General features: G+C 37.3%; 2 protein-coding genes across 2 annotated transcripts in view; one reads left to right on the top strand and one right to left on the bottom strand.

Moving 5' to 3' along the window:
• The window catches only part of LOC310957854 (dynein axonemal heavy chain 8-like), a gene marked incomplete at both ends in the record, with an annotated part of 31,958 nt that extends 20,116 nt beyond the window's left edge, over window positions 1–11,842 (bottom strand). Inside the window, 32 exons of the mRNA XM_083928588.1 lie at window positions 61–161; window positions 416–478; window positions 557–670; window positions 771–875; window positions 1,283–1,518; window positions 1,937–2,063; window positions 2,165–2,337; window positions 3,054–3,177; window positions 3,315–3,393; window positions 3,488–3,591; window positions 3,678–3,784; window positions 3,907–4,045; window positions 4,685–4,804; window positions 5,297–5,413; window positions 5,766–5,846; window positions 5,927–6,114; window positions 6,215–6,350; window positions 6,435–6,554; window positions 6,681–6,780; window positions 6,887–6,963; window positions 7,090–7,287; window positions 7,391–7,537; window positions 7,641–7,742; window positions 7,854–7,961; window positions 8,528–8,641; window positions 9,152–9,328; window positions 9,594–9,757; window positions 9,954–10,140; window positions 10,452–10,603; window positions 10,747–10,831; window positions 11,552–11,686; window positions 11,801–11,842. Of these exons, the coding sequence (XP_083784714.1) occupies window positions 61–161; window positions 416–478; window positions 557–670; window positions 771–875; window positions 1,283–1,518; window positions 1,937–2,063; window positions 2,165–2,337; window positions 3,054–3,177; window positions 3,315–3,393; window positions 3,488–3,591; window positions 3,678–3,784; window positions 3,907–4,045; window positions 4,685–4,804; window positions 5,297–5,413; window positions 5,766–5,846; window positions 5,927–6,114; window positions 6,215–6,350; window positions 6,435–6,554; window positions 6,681–6,780; window positions 6,887–6,963; window positions 7,090–7,287; window positions 7,391–7,537; window positions 7,641–7,742; window positions 7,854–7,961; window positions 8,528–8,641; window positions 9,152–9,328; window positions 9,594–9,757; window positions 9,954–10,140; window positions 10,452–10,603; window positions 10,747–10,831; window positions 11,552–11,686; window positions 11,801–11,842 (4,022 nt within the window). The remainder of the gene's footprint in view (window positions 1–60; window positions 162–415; window positions 479–556; window positions 671–770; window positions 876–1,282; window positions 1,519–1,936; window positions 2,064–2,164; window positions 2,338–3,053; window positions 3,178–3,314; window positions 3,394–3,487; window positions 3,592–3,677; window positions 3,785–3,906; window positions 4,046–4,684; window positions 4,805–5,296; window positions 5,414–5,765; window positions 5,847–5,926; window positions 6,115–6,214; window positions 6,351–6,434; window positions 6,555–6,680; window positions 6,781–6,886; window positions 6,964–7,089; window positions 7,288–7,390; window positions 7,538–7,640; window positions 7,743–7,853; window positions 7,962–8,527; window positions 8,642–9,151; window positions 9,329–9,593; window positions 9,758–9,953; window positions 10,141–10,451; window positions 10,604–10,746; window positions 10,832–11,551; window positions 11,687–11,800) is intronic.
• Window positions 11,843–13,554: 1,712 nt separating this feature from the next.
• On the top strand, window positions 13,555–17,942 carry calr3b (calreticulin 3b). Its single transcript, XM_083928282.1, has 9 exons — window positions 13,555–13,692; window positions 14,112–14,213; window positions 14,449–14,652; window positions 15,635–15,729; window positions 15,839–16,048; window positions 16,188–16,301; window positions 16,427–16,570; window positions 16,663–16,755; window positions 16,872–17,942. The coding sequence occupies exons 1-9, from the start codon at window positions 13,596–13,598 to the stop codon at window positions 17,097–17,099; spliced, it is 1,287 nt and encodes a 428-aa protein (XP_083784408.1). The 5' UTR covers window positions 13,555–13,595; the 3' UTR covers window positions 17,100–17,942.
• The last annotated feature ends 1,935 nt before the right edge of the window (window positions 17,943–19,877 follow it).

Below are 19,877 nucleotides of genomic sequence, written 5' to 3'. Positions count from 1 at the left end.
AATAAATGATTTCCATTGTTCTGATCACGTAGGGTGAGATTTTATAAAGTGGTAACACACTTTTTCTTTTGTAGACAGTCATATTCTGTGACTGGCAAGCCAAGAAGCTGCTCCCCAGAGGTATATGTGGTGAAATTTCTCCACAGCTCTTCAAATCTAGCCTGAGTAAAATAATAAAAAAAAGGTCTGTAATAAATATGCAGAAGAAACTAATCTCACAAAAGTAAGATGCTGGTATATTTTTATATTTTATTTTACAGAAACACAACCAGATAACAAAAAAAACAGACATTTAAATACAAATAAACATTGAAAGACTAAAAAAGTATTATCATCAAAATGTGTGGATATGGATACATGTTTGTCAACAAATGACCTTACATATTGGGAGGGTATTAAATCAATTCAGTGTTACCTGACAGATCTGGAGCCTGTGGCTGGCTTCTTTAGGAGCTATTCCATCAGCCATGGGGCCTTCCTAAAAAAATGTAATTGAATTGATTGATTGAAAACTTACATCTTACTGGTAAGACTTTAGGATTAATAGATAACTTACTGTGTCATATTGTGTTATAAAAGTGCCAACATCATTTTGGAAAGTGGCAACACCCTCCAAAAGGCTTTGTTTGAACTTGGGCTGCTTCAGGACAAGCTCATCTTGCAATGATCTCTGGGAAGTTCAGGATTAAACCAAGATCACAGCTGAGTTACAGAAGAACGCATTTTGAAATCCCAAAGCAAAATAGCATGCATACAATGATAATACTAACAGCTTTAGACTGAAGCTTTGTGAAGAAATGCCTCAGATTATACACCCCCTCTGCTTCTCTTTTGGTCACCTCTGCTTCATATTTAGTCAAAATTTCAAATGCTTCCTGTGAAATATAACATAATACGGTTATTTGACAACTACATAAATCAAACTGGAGGGCTAACTTATCAAGGAAAAATAGACAATGAAAACATTTCTGAAACAACACAATCGGCAAATGTTATGAGCACACCAATTTAAGACATAAGATCCATAGATCATGCAAAGCTGGCAGTTTACTCAGCTCACTGTGTATTTCTGAATTTTTTTAACAATGCCTAACTCAAAATTGCTCTTCTTGTCATTATTTTTATTTCTACATTTATTCTTTGTTTATATATTTGTCCATATTCAAAGTCTGAAAGAAACTTTGTAGAGCTGTTCTAGTTTGGACTGTACAAGGTCATATAATCATTGCAGTCATGGACAAGACTGTAGAGTCTTGAAAACAAATTACTGATATAGTCATACCTCAATGGAAATCAGTGTCATATCAGTTTGTATTTCAGTATCCCGGAGCTTAGAGAGGGCCCCCATGGCACGACGCACATCTTCCAGATTAGTCACAGGATGAGATAGCTGTACAAGGTACTTGTTGGTATGTATGCTGGTGTCAATCATTTTCTTCTTGTACTTCTCCTTCAGGTATTTGCACAACAGTTTTTTCCAGGCTTTGGTCTCAGCTGTCAATGACTTCTTTAATGGCTCTGCATAAAACAGAATTTAGAGTGTATAATTTGTTTCCCTCCCTTCTGACAAACAGTCCTCAAACCAGGCACAACCGACCAGTGATGACATAACAAACTAAAACGTTTTAATATCAAATCAAATGTTTCCCATGATGTTGCTTCTTGAGTCAGAAGGTTTTTTGTTGGTAAAAAATGATTGCAATGACATGTTACGACGATCATGTTCCTCACATAGTCACTTCTAACTGCAGTACTAGGAAAACTCTAGGGCTGTGCGCTGTAAAGCTATTACTATCACTCCATTCTCTAGTGGAACCCAGCAGCACACATCAAATATGTAGTGTAGACTGTAAAAAACAGATTGGCAGTATTAAAAAAATATGTTTTTTTTTTAATTCATCTGGTTGCTTTCTAGAACACGTTAGAGCTGCCTTACCTGTTGACAATTCAATAGGCCCCAAAACAATAATGGGTTGGATATCATCAATTTCTTCTTCAACTGAGTCATAGTGCTGAATTTCAGATTTGATCTGGATCAAGGATGGATTGCTGTCCATCAATTCCTTTAAAAAAAGATCAAAAAGGTGTTGTTATTATATCTAAAGGAATAAACATTTCCTGTCAAGTCAAAACAAGAGCATGTTGTGTTCTCAGGCAAACAAACCTTGACTTGGAGGTTCCTGTCCTCATCCCAGATCACTCTGAAAGGATTGAACTGCTTCAGGACATCAGTTCTTTGTTCTCTTAGGGAGCTGACTGCTGATTTCAGAATGACCACAACCTTTTTGATGTCCTTATGTTCAACAATTCTGTGATAGAAAATCTCTTTTTCTCCACCTATGAGATCATTACAAACAGGGAACACACAATAATGAGTATGACAAAATATTAATTAAACTAAGGCTTTTCTCTACACCACTTGAACGACATTTGGGATTTCCCCTTCTATTATAGAGCTTTGTTGCAGTGCCTAAGCCTTTTTGCAAATATAAAGTCAGTGTTTGTACAGCTAAATTGTCAGTGAATAAATGCTACAACTCCTCAAGACCCAACCAAGTGTTCATGTCTTGCTTGCTAACCTTACCTGTTGAAGCTAGAGACAACTTCAGCACAGGCTCAATAACTTAAGGTGGGCTGTTAAGGTGGACCAGCTATTAGAATTTTTGTGACAAGCTGCTGGTTACAGGTTTGGCTTTAGTATAGGTCATCTCTTCCTCTCTGCAACCGATAACCACTATGCAAATGAGTGTATGATGTCATTTGCAAGAAGGCACTCTAAAAATCTTGGGAATACCCTGGATATTGACCATCTCATAAGACTGATTTTATTATACACTGAAGATTTATTAATACATTTGGACTTTTCTTAAAACAAAGAAATCTACTAATTTAAAACGTAGTCAACTTTAACTAACTTTGTAGAGTTGGTTTAAATTTAAGAAGACTGTTACTCAAGATTCACATATTTCCATAACATTTTAGGATATACTGTATGTAATTTCTGTCAACTTGTCTTTTTTTCCATCCATGTGCATGTTCTAATAATGACTTACCTTTGGTCTTTGGGCCATTGTGATTGTACTCGCGTTGCCATGTAATGCCTTTGCTAATTTCCAACACTAAATCAATTAGTCGATTTATGGCCTGTTGGATCTCATCTACAGTGGGAATCATTACCTGATGACAACAAATATCAGAGAGAAGACTAAATTTTCTGTTTAACAATATTGACAAGGAATTCTAGATTATCCACCTCCACTTAAGGGTAACTGGCGTGAAGTGGAATCTGTCGCTACTGAGTAGTAGAAACTCACCACCTTGGGTATATCCAGCTGGACTTCACATTTCATTAGTGATCCCATCTGAGTCTCAGTCTTTGACTTCTGGTAAGTACTAAAATTCACATTTATTGAGGTTGATCTGTAAAATATTATATTGTTTGTCTCAGATATTGGCCTTTTTTACATACTGGATAACCCATACTTACTTGACACAAATTCTCCTTTTCAGTGTCTCCAGAGAAAGCTTGGTTGTTTTGACCAGTGCATCTAATACCCTTGCACTGAAGTATTCATAAAGTTTTTTAAACTCCTGAAATAAAGATGGTTGGAAGCATTATTATATTTGTGATACATACTGTATAAGAGCAACGTTTTGGTGTTGGAAAGCAAAAGTACCTTCTCAAATTTGATTGCTTTATCTCTATCTGGACCTTCTAAATTAATTCCCTCATCCTCATTAGGAGTCTTCTGGCTCTCTGCTGAGAATGTCACACTCCTTCTTCCTAAAATGTTCAAAGTTTGACATACAAAAATATAAACACACACATGCATTTAACATCTTTTAGTTTTGGGTGCTGAATTTACAATTGTGTGCAACACTTAAAACTGGGGGACTTAAGAGTACCTGAAACAGGTTCCTCGACAGTCTTCTTGGTAGCTTTTGATTCATAAATGGCACTGAACACATTACTCAGCTCCTTCACTGCTTCTTTAACACGACTACATTTGTGGTCAAGTGTCTTTGCCCAGTCCTTACATCGATGCTTAAACAAGAAAAAATTAGTGGATCGGTGAACCAGACGTCATTTCTTGGAAAAAGCACATAAAACAACTATACCAGTATTTAACCACTTGGGGGGTGGGGGTCAGCAGAGACAAAATGTCAACAAAGCAGAACAGAACAACATTGTGATTCACCTCAAATGGTGTTTCTGGCCACCTGATGAATGTATATTCAATATTCCGTCTGTTGTTGCTCTATATTGACTGCTGACTGACATCTTTAACTGCTAAATGCTCCCCTATCTTTACAAGAAAGCCGTTCATGTAAAGTGTTTTGTTTTTTTTAGAGCTTTTTCAGCTGAAAAAAGCTGCCAGCTGCGGCTGACATTGATGCAATGAGAGTAAACCTATACAGTAAAGTTGCTGGTGGGACAGCTTAAGAATGCCCTGCAACTCTACATGAGTCTTTGTAGGTTTATCACTACAACCAACCCCTTTCACATTGCCATATTGTTTTTTTAATTGTCATTTGATACTCTGTTAATGTGAAAATATACTGATTATAGCTGCTTTAAGGATTAATCTATATGAAAAACATAAGGGATTCAATTTTACTTCATGTCTTCATTTTGAGGATGAAATAAGTTAGCAATCAAAAAACGTGAACGTGAAGTCCATACCTCATTGTGGTCAATCAGGTGCTGAACTGAAGACGAATGCCTTTCAGGAAGCTCAAGCAGAACAGTCTCTGATATATCTTTAAGGACATCATCAATGTGTATCTTACATATATCCCGCACCTGAAAAAAAAAGTCACATAAATACCTAGCCTTAAAAAAGTGGCTTTGTTTTGAAAAGTTAGGATAATTTGAAGGATGAGGAGGAGCAAGTTATATATAAATATAATCTTTGCCATAATATCAATTATAAAGGTTTAGCATTCTGAAAAAACAACAAAACAAAAAAAATACAAAAAAGCCAGTAGTATCATTGTGTGTTTGTTATAACATTACAAATCAAACTGCCTAATAACCAACAACAATGTTATGTACAAAGTGTTTTATTTGCTGACCCACTACTACTGCTGTTACAAAATAATTTCCCAGTCTGGGATCATTAAAGTAATTCTATTCTATTCTAATACAGACAGTTTTATGTTGCTTTGTTCTAGTGTAGGCTTTGAAGGGTGAAAACAAATGTGTGACAAAGGGTTGCTGACTGGTGATTGAAATGCTAACAGTCATTTTCACATTGCAGATCCACAACTGTAATATCCATATTCAGTAACATACCTTCTTTACAAGATGTTTAAGCTCAAACAGAGCAGTGTCAACATTTTGGAAGAACTTGTCCAGGAGGAAGGATGACCAGGTGAGAAGCACTGACCCATGGCGAAGCGCAGACTCCACCTTGTAATATACCAAAAACATAATTGGCAACTCTGGAAGCACCGATAAATTAAGCAATAGTAACTCAAAAGCCATAGCCAAAATGTGACAAAGCTAGTTCCACATTTATTCACATTGCCTTAAGAAAACCTAATATTTGCCATTTTTTTTTTACCTTCTCCCACAGAAAGCACATTTATGAGCAATTACGCAAGGAACACTTGCAAGTGTTTATTTACACTGACTTGTGGCACATATCTTGTCTTGAGTTGAATTCATTACATTTATGAGAACACAAGTAACCCTTCATCATTTTGATATTCTATGATGAGTTAAATGTTCTTCTGGTAATGAATTGTGTTTAACTGCTTACACTTTTTATTTTTGAAGCCATCAGGCTGGTGAAGTCCGCAGGTATGTTGTCACAAGTGGACTCATAATCTGCCAAAATGTTCTATAACAACAAATAAGGCATACAAGTCATTTTATATTGAGGTAGCCATCCATCTCTGAAAAAAATAGTTGATGATTTACCTGTAGTCGGAGGTGGTTGCCATTTATTTTGCTTTCTAATTTCACCAGACGCAAAGCCTGCTTTGGAACCTCAAGACCCATCTTCAACAAACACTTAGCCTCCCGAATGACCTCAGTTACTTTAGGATCAAAGTTGACAACTAATTTTCCAGTCTTTGGATGACGAACCAGCAGTGTAATATTCAAGACTGTTATGAAGCAGAGAAAGTATTTAAAATATTAATATTAATAGGGACATTGTGTGCCATTAAGGGTATCAACATATTAAGTCAGAGCCATATGACCAACCATAATCTAGTTTTGACACTTCACCCATCCATGCTCGGTGGTATACAGACTCAAACTCTACAAACGCTGCAGCAGTTTGATTGTAAATTTTGACCACATCTTGTCCCTCGGTGCTGCATAGGATGTCAGAGTTTTCCTGTTAACAGATACATTTAATATTAAAATATTGCAGTACAATCAAATATTTTTAGTTGTATGTTTGGGAAAAATGTAGGCTTACTTTTATGTAGACGATAGGTTCCTCTATTTTTTTGTAGAGGTGCTTGACCCAACCAATCCTTCCAGCAACAGGAGGCATGTTTCTAGCTAATGGGGGGTCGTCTCTCTGTTTGTCATAGAGCTGCAAAGAAAATTTACAGTAGATCTGTTCATTTTATCAAAAAACGCCAAAGTCTTTATATGACAATACATTTGACAATTTGAAGATACATGTTATCCTCAGTATCTACTCAAGAAAATGGGATACCTTTTTCACAAACTCTACTTCTGATCCATAATGCTGAAGAATAAGACCCAAGATGTTGGAAATTTCTGTTTCAAGACAGGGAATGTTCAGCCTCTGAAAACTACAAATAAAGGAATTTAGGAGACCTGTGTTAGAATTCCCTGATTAAGAATCAACCAATTTAAATACTTACAGTACAATTGTTATATATATTATATTATACTGACCGCTGTATTAAGCACAGAGCTTGCTGGGATGAGATGATGGTTTTGAAGCATGAACACATAAATGTCCGCAGTTGGTTCTGTAGATAAGGACAGCCAAAATTTAACATGCACATTTATATTGGAAAGAATACCTTAATATATCAGAGGGAGACAATAGAAACTACCCACATCACAGGTTGTTAACAGAAGTAAACAGTACATACCTCAATGTGGCCGATTTGAACCATAAACTTAGCAAAATCCGTTTCAAATTCAACTGTCCTTGGTGCCAACATGTCATACTGCTTCCTTTTCAGATTCATGGACACAGTGTGGAATTGTCTTGCCAGGATCTCAATGCCCTCAATATTTGATTTTCCAAGAGGTTCAAACATCTTGAAAACTGTAATTATTTGTGTGATCTACAATAGATAATGTGCATTGTTACTTGGCAAAGGCCTTATAATAAGAGAGGAATTCAAATTTAAAACAATAGTTTATTATTTATTTTAGTGTGGGCTGCACCTTTTTCAGTTGCTTGCAGAAGCCCTCAAACTTGCAAAAGATCTGCATCTCAGAGACCTCAAAGGACCTCTTTCCAGGTCTTTCCATTGCTTGTTTCTTTGTTTTCTGGAAGCAAGACTGATACTCCTGGCACAAGCCGATACAGTCCTGCCAAAGATAAAAGATGAATGAAAACAGTTACAACATGTGCTATATATGTCTAAACAATGATACCCCAAATGTTTTCCATAAAGGCAGGTGTCATTATCACCTGCATTTTCCTGAAGATGTCTTCAGCATCTTGGTCCCATATTAGACACGTGCCATTGTCAGTAATATATGACCTGCATGCTGTAACCATCTGGTTTGTTACCTGAATTTGTTTTAGGGACACAATTACAAAGTTTCAGAGAGTAAATTGGGTTGTCCTTAGATTTCCTGAATACAACTTGTATTTTTCTGACACTGAATACAATATACTTACTTTGATGAGCAATGCAGAAATCTTTTCACTGGTGTTGTAGTACAGTGAAACGTCGTAAATCATTTGAATGGCATTGATGACATTCTGCACGCTTTTCATCATGGTGACCTGAAATCACACATCCATGTATATCTACTGTATTAACTTTCTAAAGTACTTAAAAAGTAACCTTCCTTGCAGAAAACATGCAATTGCGGTGTTCTGATGTGGAGGCGGAATGATTATTGCCGATATGGTCAGATGAAAATATTCAAAGCAGTTAGACACGCACAAATACTCAGAGGGGAGATGACGTATAAGCAAGAAGCAATTAAGCCGTGGCCTAGATCTTTTGAAGAAGTGAGAGAGCATACCGGGTCTGGCTAGCGGGGGAGGAGGGAAGGGGGGACAATCGGCCTTAAGCACAGCACAGATTAACTGGGCCAAATGTGAAATCAAGTCGCTGTTTTCTCATAAGCACAGCTATCTTCAGTCTAACTACAGTTGCTGTGTCTTTTATTAGGACCGGACATCCACTAGAGGTCATTGTATCTAAGGTTTAAACAATGATTAGTGTGTAAAAAACTGTAGTATGGAGGTTCTCATTCAATACTAACAAATACAATCTTTCCCTATACATGACTAGCTGTTCTTTCTATTATCATCATATTAATATTATTATTGATTATACATACCGGGTCACTGTTGTACAGAGGTTGACAGACTTTCTCCAGTGTGTTAAGGAATTTTACATTGTCCTTTGCCTCATTGGCACGATCTGTTATTCTGGCATCCAGCTCACGCCAGCTCTACAAAAGTTCATTTTTAAATGTTGAGTTGAAGAACAACTTACGTTTTCAGATTTTATTAATACAATTTCTATATATATATTAAAAAATCCTTTTGTCCATAAAATGCTCTTCACAAGTAACTGTACCAGAGTGGAGTGATGCTTTCAGGTTGTGGAATACCCCAAAACAGTTGAAACCCTCAAAGGTAACAGGTTTGAAAATGCAGCTAGACATAGCAAGATATGAATATCTCATATCTCTGCTAATGTTTTTAGCTTGCTGTAACTGTTACAAAGTTACTTTGAAACATTATTTATTTCCTGTGGCGTCAACGTGCTGAAATACGGACAGGGCCACTCTGCCACTGCAACCCACAGACATTCGTCTTGTTTTACTTTACAGATAATCAATTAGTCACAATATTACCATACCATTACAATATCATATTTTACAAATAACCTGGTAAAAATACTGTTTAATAACATCTTTGGGTATTACTTGTTGAATTTAACACTCAAGTGTCCGTACCTTCATAGTCTTGGAATGGCTGATATGGAGAACCATCACCACTGCCTTACACTCAGGGCCTTTGATGTGATTGATGATGGAGTTGAACCTTAAAGACATTTTTTTCCAGTGTTCTAACTCACTCAGTGGCCCTGCAGAATCAATCCCTTTCCTTAATTGATCACTTTCTATCAGGACCTGATGATTATGGACACAGATTATGGTTACAATTTCCTTTTATAGGCCAGCAACGCAGTCAATGAATATACAATTATATATTATATACAAATATAATTGTGTGTGAAAGGGATATACTTTAACGTTTCAAAATATGGATTAATTCAACATGGAAGTAGTTTTATGTTCAAAATGTAATCTACAGTTTTCATTTATATTTTTCACCAACTGCACAAAACATAACCATGCTCTTACACTGTTCTCTTCTGTTCTCAAGTTCACCAACCTGCTCGATTTGCTTATACCATTGCATCAGAATTTCTTCCAGTCGATGCACCATGTCAAAGTTGGCAGCTGCAACTTTCATATCTTCAAGGGAAGCCAATTTAGTGAAGTCAATATCTGTGACTTTATTCAGATGAACAATACTCTCATTGCTCATCTGGAGGTCTGGGTACGAAGAAGGAAGACACAATGCAAGATCATCAAAGTTTCTTGAAGGTGATTTGGTTACAATGCCATTGTTAACAGATTCAAGTTTGACCTGCCAAACATAATGCTGAAGACATGTTTTTGTTATAATGTCTTCTAAAAATCAAAACACTAGAGTCAAGAATTATGCAACTTTGATAAAATAATGACTTACCACCTATGGAGTTAAGACAACGTTTTATGGTGTACTTAAAATTCTTTATAAATTTTCCTCCATGTCTAGACTTATCTAAGACACCCCAGTTTTGTGTTGCATCAAGAGCTGGTAGCAGAAAGTTGCAGGCATTCCTTGTTCCTTTCAGGAGACCCTCTCTGGCATCGACCATTGAAAAGAAGATCTCCTAAAAAACACCAAGACAATATAATAATATAATATAATATATAATATAATATAATCACTTAACTAAATCCAAAGGCAAACACAGTACAAACTAGTGCTAATTACATGGTCATCAGCAGTAAGCAGAGAGCTGATAAGCTTCATCTGACTGGCTAAAGGTGTGCTAATGATAACTCAACGGGAATTTGTACCTATCACACAAAACAATAAACAAAATACAACTACAGAAACACACCACTAGGCACATAGAAGCAGGACAAAAAGTAAGCACCATCTACTAGCCAAATGTTTCACTCCCTAGCCATGTCTTACCTCATGTATGTTTTCTGCATTCACAGGAATGTCCACTGTGGTGCGTGTGAAAGAGCAGCAAATGCCTGTAAGGCATGTCTGAGACAGATTGGCTACAAACAGCCTCAATACTTTCCCCCCTTTGGTTGTCCCAGGATATGAGCGTCCACACTCTGAAATTAAATTTAAACATTTTTTCATGAAATTAAATTCTGCAATGGACCTGTACAATTGATATAGATTGTGTGTACGAGAATTTTAATATTCACAAATCTGGGGAAAGTTATAATTCATTATGCAATACAATTATACCTACCAATTCCTGGGACTTCAGACTCTTGATACACAAAGGAAATGGTTTTACAACCTCCTTTGGTAAAGAAATTATCAAAAGCAGTCAACTAATGAGCAAGAACACAAAGAAAGTAATGATTAACTTTTTAACAGCCATCAGGACATTCAACAAAATACACAATGTTGTTGTCATCCTAGATAGAAAGATTTATAAATTAAATGAAAACAAAATCAGGAGTGAAGAGAGCCACAGCAATACTGTGCTACAGTATGCCATGAATTGATAACAAAAATACATGCACATTTTTACCCAGATCAAATTTAAAAAAAACTATGTGCAAAACTTCTGCATCGTCCGGTGGTACATTCGAAATATTGACGACATGGTGGCATACTGAAATACAAACCAATATGATGTGTTAATGTGTATGTTGAAATCTCACTACTTTTAGTATTAAACTCCCTACAGTCATGTGTAGGCAATCTGCAAGATTTTGGAAACATAAACCATCCAACCAACTATGCCATCATGCATATGATGTTTTGACAATGTGAAGCAGAAACATATGAACTTGTTCTGGCCTATGAAAATAAAAAAAAGAGCTCAGTCTCCATCTGGAGGGTTTTTTAAAAAAGGGTACAATCTACATATTTTTGCAAGATGCAAAATTAAATCAAAGTTGGGTCTTGGCTTTATCATTTCAGAGACCTGATTGTGGCCTCATAGAAGACCAAACCAAAACCAAGTCCAAAAAAACACTAGGGTGATTAATCGCCTCTCAGGATACTCTTCGTATTGATTTTCAAAAGACATGGTAAAAACTCACAGATGAAGAATCCAAAATAAATTCCTCTACTGCTCTTGGCTCCACGGACAGCCTGTCAGCCAGGATCTCAATCATGTACTTGTGTGCAGGAGTGAGGAGCTTCTTTCGCTCTTCTCTTGCCTGCTTGTGTTTGCCCTAAGACATGGGTTGTGGTTGTAAAGGTTATAACTTGCACATGTAAAACCACTGTCCTATACTAAATAAGTTAAATAGATTTATTAACTTGTATTCTGTAAAGGTGTCACATACCTGAGATTCATGCTTGTTTGCCTTTACATCATGTGCATCCATCATGAAGAGCTCAATAACTCACAATATAACCGCCTTCGCTGTTGAAAAATTCAGTTCTTCGGCTCATTCTCTCTAGATTAAATAAAAAAACATGATTACTTAGCCACTAGTGCTGGAGCCTTCCTTTATTTTCCTCTTCCCTGTAACAGTTAAATCATTAGTTTAGTCGACATCCATGTATAAGCAAGCTACAAACATCAATCCTCACAAACATCATGTGACACAAACAGTATAACTTATAGCAGTCAATTTAAGAAGAAAGAGTACTTAAATAAAAAAGAAAACAATAAATACAAAATAAATAAAAACAATACAAAAAATAATTGAAAGGTAGGCTACTTGAAAAAAAATTATAATAAAGTTATATCAGCTGTATAAATTATTTTCTTATTATTAATAATGTGGATACACTTTATAAAATCCGAAATTCAAAATTAACGCTAACTTAACGTTTACCTAACGTCAACGTCGATTGCTGAAAACTAACGTTAAGTAGAAGTTAAATAAAAGTAGACTAACGTTAACATAATCATCATCAGTTAGCCACTTTACTGTAATAACGTTAGATGCTTAACAAGTTTTGGTATGTTATCGTTAGTCAACCAGATGCTGGTGATGACATTGTGATATCTTAACTGAATTAAAGCTAATGTCACGTTAGCTTGCCTACGTTAATTAGCGTTAGTTACAGTAACTGACAGTAACTGTCGTCAGTTTGCTGTTCGCTAACGTCAACTTACCTCTCGTTAACTTTGCTAACATTATCAGAACATATTTCCTGCCCTTACCTAAACTCAGTCGCCGATAAAATTACACATGCCGCTGGGCACATTTTCTGTTTTCCAAGTATGTTGTGAAAGATTTGTTCGGTATTTATGTTTCTTGACGTCTGACAATGAAGTTGTTCATCCCAAAACAGCCGTTATCATCAACTTCTGCCGTTGTCAGCCGTTAACTATTGAGAGGTGACACGCGCTCGAGCCGTTAGAGCGAGAGATGACGTGTTTAATTTAATTTAACTAACGTTAGTTTAAATCCCAACGTTCCCAGATAACTTGTAGTTTGTTTACGGCCTTTCCCTCAATTCTGGGGGGCTTGTGAAATATTTAATAATGCTTGTCCCCGTTTTTATTTCAGTTGTTGCCCTGACCATTCTTTTATTTCAGTCCACAATATCAAGCCTCCAATTAAACGAGAGTAATAACAATCAAGTTAGCAACAAAACATGTTATGTAGCGTGAAAAGTTGTAGGCCGAAGCTAAAGTTTATTATGCCTACCTTCCTTACATTTAGATTATTTGCATAATTTAACATTAACACGTTAACATAAACATTTCTTAAAATTGAAAATGCATAAATTAACAAATATTGCATGACGCAGGTTCGCTTCTTTGCTGTATTTGGTTGACTTTTATGTCTTTTATCTTTACTTTGTTTGAGACATAATCTAACATAAGTAGCATGGGTCCTCAATTTATGTTCTATGGTTGATCTTTGGCACCCCCTACAGGACTGTTGCTATGAGGACAAAGTCGAAATGATTAACATAAGCACTGGTCCTGGATCAGGGTCTGGAGAGGACATATGTTTCGTGGTCCACTGTTATTGGTCCAGACACGCCATCTTGTTGTCCAATGACAGGCAGACATCTGTTCGCTGGAGCGACTCTAAAATATTCTCTCTCTTCCTTCCTCCTCCACAAGGTACTCAATACTCACCGAGGACGCTGCCAGCATTGCAAAGTTGAGCTGAGATGGGGAAAATGCAAGTCTTGGGTGTAGTTGGGTTAATGTTAGCAATGTACTGCGTACATGCAAAGGTTTACTTCCGGGAGGAGTTTCTGGACGGTGGTAAGTTTGACACATAAATGACATTAACTGTTGGAGGTTAATTCATTGCATGTTAGCTTGACTGTTAGCCACAGTTATCATCGTGAGTTTCTCTTGAAATCTTACTCTTTTTTACGATTTTTTTTCTTCTGAATCGGCGATTCATTGTAAAATACATACCCTCAAAGTTTCTTTAACTGGGTTGGCAGCTGGCTAACTTTAGGCCCCAAAGCTAGCACACGTAATAACGTTACCCAAAACCTTACTACTGACGCCCAAGTTGCTACATGTGGCCTAAGTTTCAGTATAAACGTGTAACCTTAGCTAACCACCGTCAATAAATGAACAGTTGGGTACTTTCAGGTAGTAGCCTGATGCATTTGAAAGCGCCCCCACAAGTGTTTCAAACTCGGCCAACGTCCTGGTCCTTTTCTGTCCAGATGAATGGAGAAGCCGCTGGATGAACTCCAAACACAAATCTGATTATGGAGAGTGGAAACTGACGGCAGGCAACTTCTATGGAGATGCTGAGAAAGACAAAGGTAAACTTTTGTGTTCACTTACTCTTAAACAAGAATCACGTGTTTTGATTAAGAATAACTATTCATTGGTGTGGACCATGTTATGTTCGAAAGGATTGAACTTGATTCTACAGCATAAATAGTTACTGATGTAATCAAACATTTAGAAGTACAGTTCCCGCACTGTAAGCCAGAGAGAAACTATTATGTGTACGTGTGTTTGCTAAAAAAAATAAGGTTGCACTTTCGTTTTCAGGTCTGCAAACAAGCCAGGATGCTCGTTTTTATGCCACCTCTGCACGGTTTGAGCCTTTCAGCAACGAGGGCAAGCCTTTGGTCATTCAGTTTACAGTCAAGCACGAGCAAAAGATCGACTGTGGTGGTGGCTATGTGAAGGTCTTCCCTGCCGACCTGGATCAGGCAGAAATGCATGGAGACTCCTCATACTACATCATGTTTGGTAAGTGATGATGGCATAGAGTCGAAATACTTAACTGATCCCCGGGGGAAATATTGTTTCTTACAATGACCCTACTCTTGAATAAACTAGACTTAATAGGCCTGTGAATATTCTCACTTGTCCAGGGTCATCGTTACCCTCAAAGCAATTTCAGTCAAAAGCAACTGGACCAGGGACTGGACCAGTCCCAGCCTGGTCAGATGCGTACATGAACTGATGAAGCCTCTTGGATGAGAGGTGAAACCTCTTCCTAGACAAATAACCAAGTCCAGTTGCTTTTGACTGAAATTGCTTTGAGGGTAGACTTCATAGAAATAATGAATACATTACAATAGAATATGTATACATATGTACATTTAGCTGCAGTGAATTTAAACTTGAATATGTAAATTTAAATTTGAGCAAGAAGTGGGTATTGCTATGGAAATAAAATTGTGCAATTATTTAAGTAGCAGAAGGAAAATATGTATACTATGTACAGCAGTTTAAATATTATATAATAAATAGTTCTGAATTAAAAATGATCTGCAGTAAATTTATTATTAATATAATTAATTCAATTCAATTCAAAAAACTTTATTTGTCCCCGGGGGGCAATTCAGGGCACACAGAGCAGCAAATCACGACAGTACAATTACACAAAAAACATTTTAACCTAACAAGAATAAAGAGTAAAAGAAGAGTAAGTGTCAGGATGTTAGTGTGTTAGTACAGGTAGAATAAGTGTCAGGATGTTAGTGTGTTAGTACAGGTTAGATACAGAGAACATCGTCGGCAACAACCTATCACAGTTGCATTTTGTTTGCAATATTACACACAGATAATGGATAAATAATTACTGACTGGGTTGAAAATAGGTCCAAGGTCCGGTATATTGACTCAAAGTGTCTGACACTGAGGTTTCATGCTAATGAACAATTATATTCGAATGGTTACAATAACAGTATTTGGAACATCTAGAAATTCAATTTATGTCCCCCAGGTCCTGATATCTGTGGCTACAGCACCAAGAAAGTCCACGTGATCTTCAATTACAAGGGCAAGAATCACCTCATCAAGAAAGAGATTAAGTGCAAGGTAATTCTGGCATTGAATATTTTTTACAATATATTGTTTTTCTTAAAAAATGCAGAACATGCACTGCCTCTGCACCAGTGGCTTATTCAAACATGTATTTTTTTTCTAGGATGATGAGCTGACACACATGTACACACTGATCCTGAATCCAGATCAGACTTATGAGGTGAAGATTGATAACGAGAAGGTAGAATCTGGCAGTCTAGAGGAAGACTGGGACTTCCTGCCTCCTAAGAAAATCAAGGACCCCGAAGCCAAAAAGCCAGAGGACTGGGACGATCGTGCAAAGATTGACGATGCCGATGACGCCAAGCCAGAGGTGATTTAGTTTACTAATATAATTAAGCGAGGAGTGTTCTCCCATGTATTTCTCTCCCAGATTTCCCCAGCAGTCGTGCGCTTTAAAGAGCTTAATTCTGTTTGTTCAACTTCCATCTTGGATTTTTTTTCTTCTTTAGGACTGGGAGAAACCTGAAAACATTCCAGACCCTGATGCTAAAAAGCCTGAAGACTGGGATGAGGATATGGATGGAGAGTGGGAGCCTCCCATGATCCCTAACCCTGAGTACAAGGTAGGCTAAGTTTGGCTAGTCAAGGCCAGAAGTTATCCTTTGTATGGTCTCCTCCTCTTGAAAATTGGCTAACATTTCCTCTGCTAAGGCCTTTGTCAACTAATGTGATACCTTCTGTATTGCAGGGAGAATGGAAACCCAAACAGATCGACAACCCCAACTACAAAGGACCCTGGGTGCATCCTGAGATTGACAATCCTGAATACAGTCCTGACTCAAACATCTACAAGTTTGACAAAATTTCTGTTTTAGGTCTCGATCTTTGGCAGGTGAGGGAGAAATAGTTCATCTTTGAATAGTAAATGTTATTACAGGAGTGATGCTTGAACTACAGTGTAACATTTGTTACTTTTTATCACAGGTGAAATCTGGTACCATCTTCGACAACTTCCTGATCACAGACGACGTGAAGGAAGCAGAAGACATTTCAACTGAGACATGGGGCGCGACAAAGGTATGGTGGCAGTCTTTTTAAGGCATATTTTATGCGTAGCAACACATGAAACCATTTCCACTGAGATTAGAAAGATTAGGCAACATAGTTTGTGATTCTCTAAACTTCCCCTGCAGGAACCAGAGAGGAAAATGAAACAGGAGCAAGATGACATGAAACGAAAAGAAGAGGAGGAGAAAACCAAAGAACAAGACACCGAGGCTGCTGCTGATGATGATGAAGATGACGAGGATGTCGATGATGAAGAGGATGACGACACTTACGAAGAGGAAGATGCAAAGGACGACATGGAGCAGGCGCTTTCAGAAATGGAGGAGGAAGAGAAGCCTAAAGATGAGCTTTGAGGAGGTGGGGCCAGAGTTTTGTCTGTCCCTCCTTTAGGAACTCTGTCCTGTATTTCCCAGGGGTATTGTGGCTGCTGTGCATCCTTTCCCTGAGCTTTGGACACGATGCAATTTGGGGGAAAATGTAGGGAAGGGGGACAAATGGATGTTAATGGACGTAGTTTCTCTTTAATTTTGGTCATGATATTACCCGCTTTCCCCTGAACTGCTGGATTGATTCCATAGAAATTAATTTTAATTTCTATAATTGATTCTAAGATTTTCCACCTACAAAGTCCATTCCTCATTTTGTAATAACAAAATAAGGAGGCACTGGCATCCACTGTTTTCTTGATCTACAAATCTACTTTGTATGCAGATTCCCTTGTACCGGTTGCACAGTTAACCAGAAGCTGTGGCTGAAAAAAAAAAGATTAGCAGAGAATAAGAATTACGTTTTCATGTTCTAACTGTATTGTCCCTGGAGGAAAATTCCTCTCGCAACCTGCTAAAAGAAACAATACACATAAATGAACATAAAATGTATGAACCATCAGATTTACCACAAAATACAGACATAAATCAAGATTGTGATGTAACTTATTTTTGTTGTCTGTAGCACTGACGTTTTATTTTCCTTTCCACACTCTTTAAGGCATAATTGAATGAAGTGTTTAGACATGAATTAATCTTCATCCGGGTGCACAATGAAATCGTTTTTCTATATCGAAAGGGTAATGTGATGGAACCTGCATTATATCCTGAAAGTCTGGAGAAACAGATGGTGTGTCTCATGGCATCGCTTATTTTTATTGGACAGAATGTTATTGATACCAAAGTTTTTATTAAAAGATTATAACCACATCGCCTGGTCTTATTTTGTACTGCATATACACATTTCACAGTTATGTAGCTACATTGTTTTAAGATTTTGCTTTGTTGTACAGAATGGAAACCAAAGACTTAAGTGTGCCATGGTAAGGGTTTCCATAGTTTCTTACACTCCAAACACCATTGTGAAGGTTGATACTCGTTGACTTAAACAACATCAAGTGCTAAGTGAAACGTTTGATACTGTCACAGTTTTACGTGCTGTGTCAAGCAATGGCTTAGTCAAGCAAATAAGTGTACACAATAAAGAAATGGGGCCACCTCTGGATTCTGGCACTGTTCCTCTGGGCTGGATTAACCCGCTATGGGGCCGGACTGTATATATTGTGTTGCGTTCAAGTACATCGGTGTGCACGTGGCAGGTAAATCATAATACCGACTCCAGACGCCATGTCAGAGCCACAAGATTTGCGAGAATCTAAGTTTATTATATGATATAAGGGTTCATATTCCTTCACAAAATTGCAGTAACTGAAGTTATCTCACAATTAACCAGGGGCCTTTTGGGAATTGCTTCTGTTACTCAAGGAAGCTGGCATAATAACACTAGTAAGCAGATGGCATAAGTGTAGATTACTAACTGTTCCTGAACGCAACAAACTTACGCAGTTTCCGTAGTGTAGTGGTTATCACGTTCGCCTCACACGCGAAAGGTCCCCGGTTCGAAACCGGGCGGAAACATTGTTTTCGATTTTTTTATTTTTCATATATTAAGAAGACAGGGCTGATATCAGATCAGAAATACTTTAATAATCCCAGGGAGAAATTATTTCAGTGACTTATTAATAGTAACTTGGGTCAATAGTTAAAGAAGACTTACTGTCATGAAAGATGTTTCAGGGGCCGAGGCAGCTTCACATTGAAGGGATGGACGTCGTTGGCACATTCAACAACAATCCGGCAGAACAGGTCCCTGTTTTTATTTTAATCCAAAACTGGCTTGTTTATTTGCATTGCCATTTAAAATATGATATATAAAATGACTTTGCGTCGTTGAAGGCCCAGTGCCAGACCCCATCGGCCGATTTTCTGTTATAGTAAAGTTATCCAAACCAGGAACAAGAAAATATGTTCTCATGGAAAATAAGAAAAAGTTATATTTAGTTTACACTACTCTAAATTAAAAGATATGTACTAAAACTGCTTTACATGTGACTACGCAGATTGAGACAATAATAGGCAATAGATTATGTTCCAGTGGGAAACAGCGCCACCAAAATCCTCCTTGTGGCCAGAAATATATGACATCCGTAGTGATAAGCGCTACTTTGGAGAATGCTGTTATGTAAAATGGTTTACAGGTTTTATCCGACTGACCAACACATGCAGACACTATGTCAGTTGTTCTTTTGAATGTAGAGCTAAGGGACATTTTTAGTTTTATATACACGTGGGTTGAAAACGAATTCTAATAACATACAATAAAAACTCAACCATAATTCAGCCTGATAGCGTAGATTCCTGAATGTTCCTGAACGTGACATCGCTACGCAGTTTCCGTAGTGTAGTGGTTATCACGTTCGCCTAACACGCGAAAGGTCCCCGGTTCGAGACCGGGCGGAAACATTATTGATTTTTTTTTTTTTTTGCTGCTTCAGATGACAGCAATCATTTATTTTTACTTACAACTGAAACAACAAACAATATTTTTCCATCCCTCTCTCGCTTAGAAAATATTTCAGTCATGTCCTCAGACGGAAAACTGTGTTTCCAGCGGTTTCGAAACTAAAACCTCATTTTACACATTAACTCGTTCACATTTACTCAGTCCCGTCTTCATAACATATGTTTTATCCCCGCTTCGAATACAATGTATCCGCCCGGTTTTGAATCGATAACCCCGCGGGTACTTTGGTTAAGCTTATTTCTCTTATCTTTTCCCATTCATTCTCTATGGTAGTTCTTATC

This window comes from Echiichthys vipera, assembly GCF_963691815.1.
Source record: "Echiichthys vipera genome assembly, chromosome: 15".
NCBI lineage: Eukaryota > Metazoa > Chordata > Actinopteri > Perciformes > Trachinidae > Echiichthys > Echiichthys vipera.
Note: the sequence above shows the minus strand (reverse complement) of the source record. Positions and strands in the feature narration are given on the sequence as shown.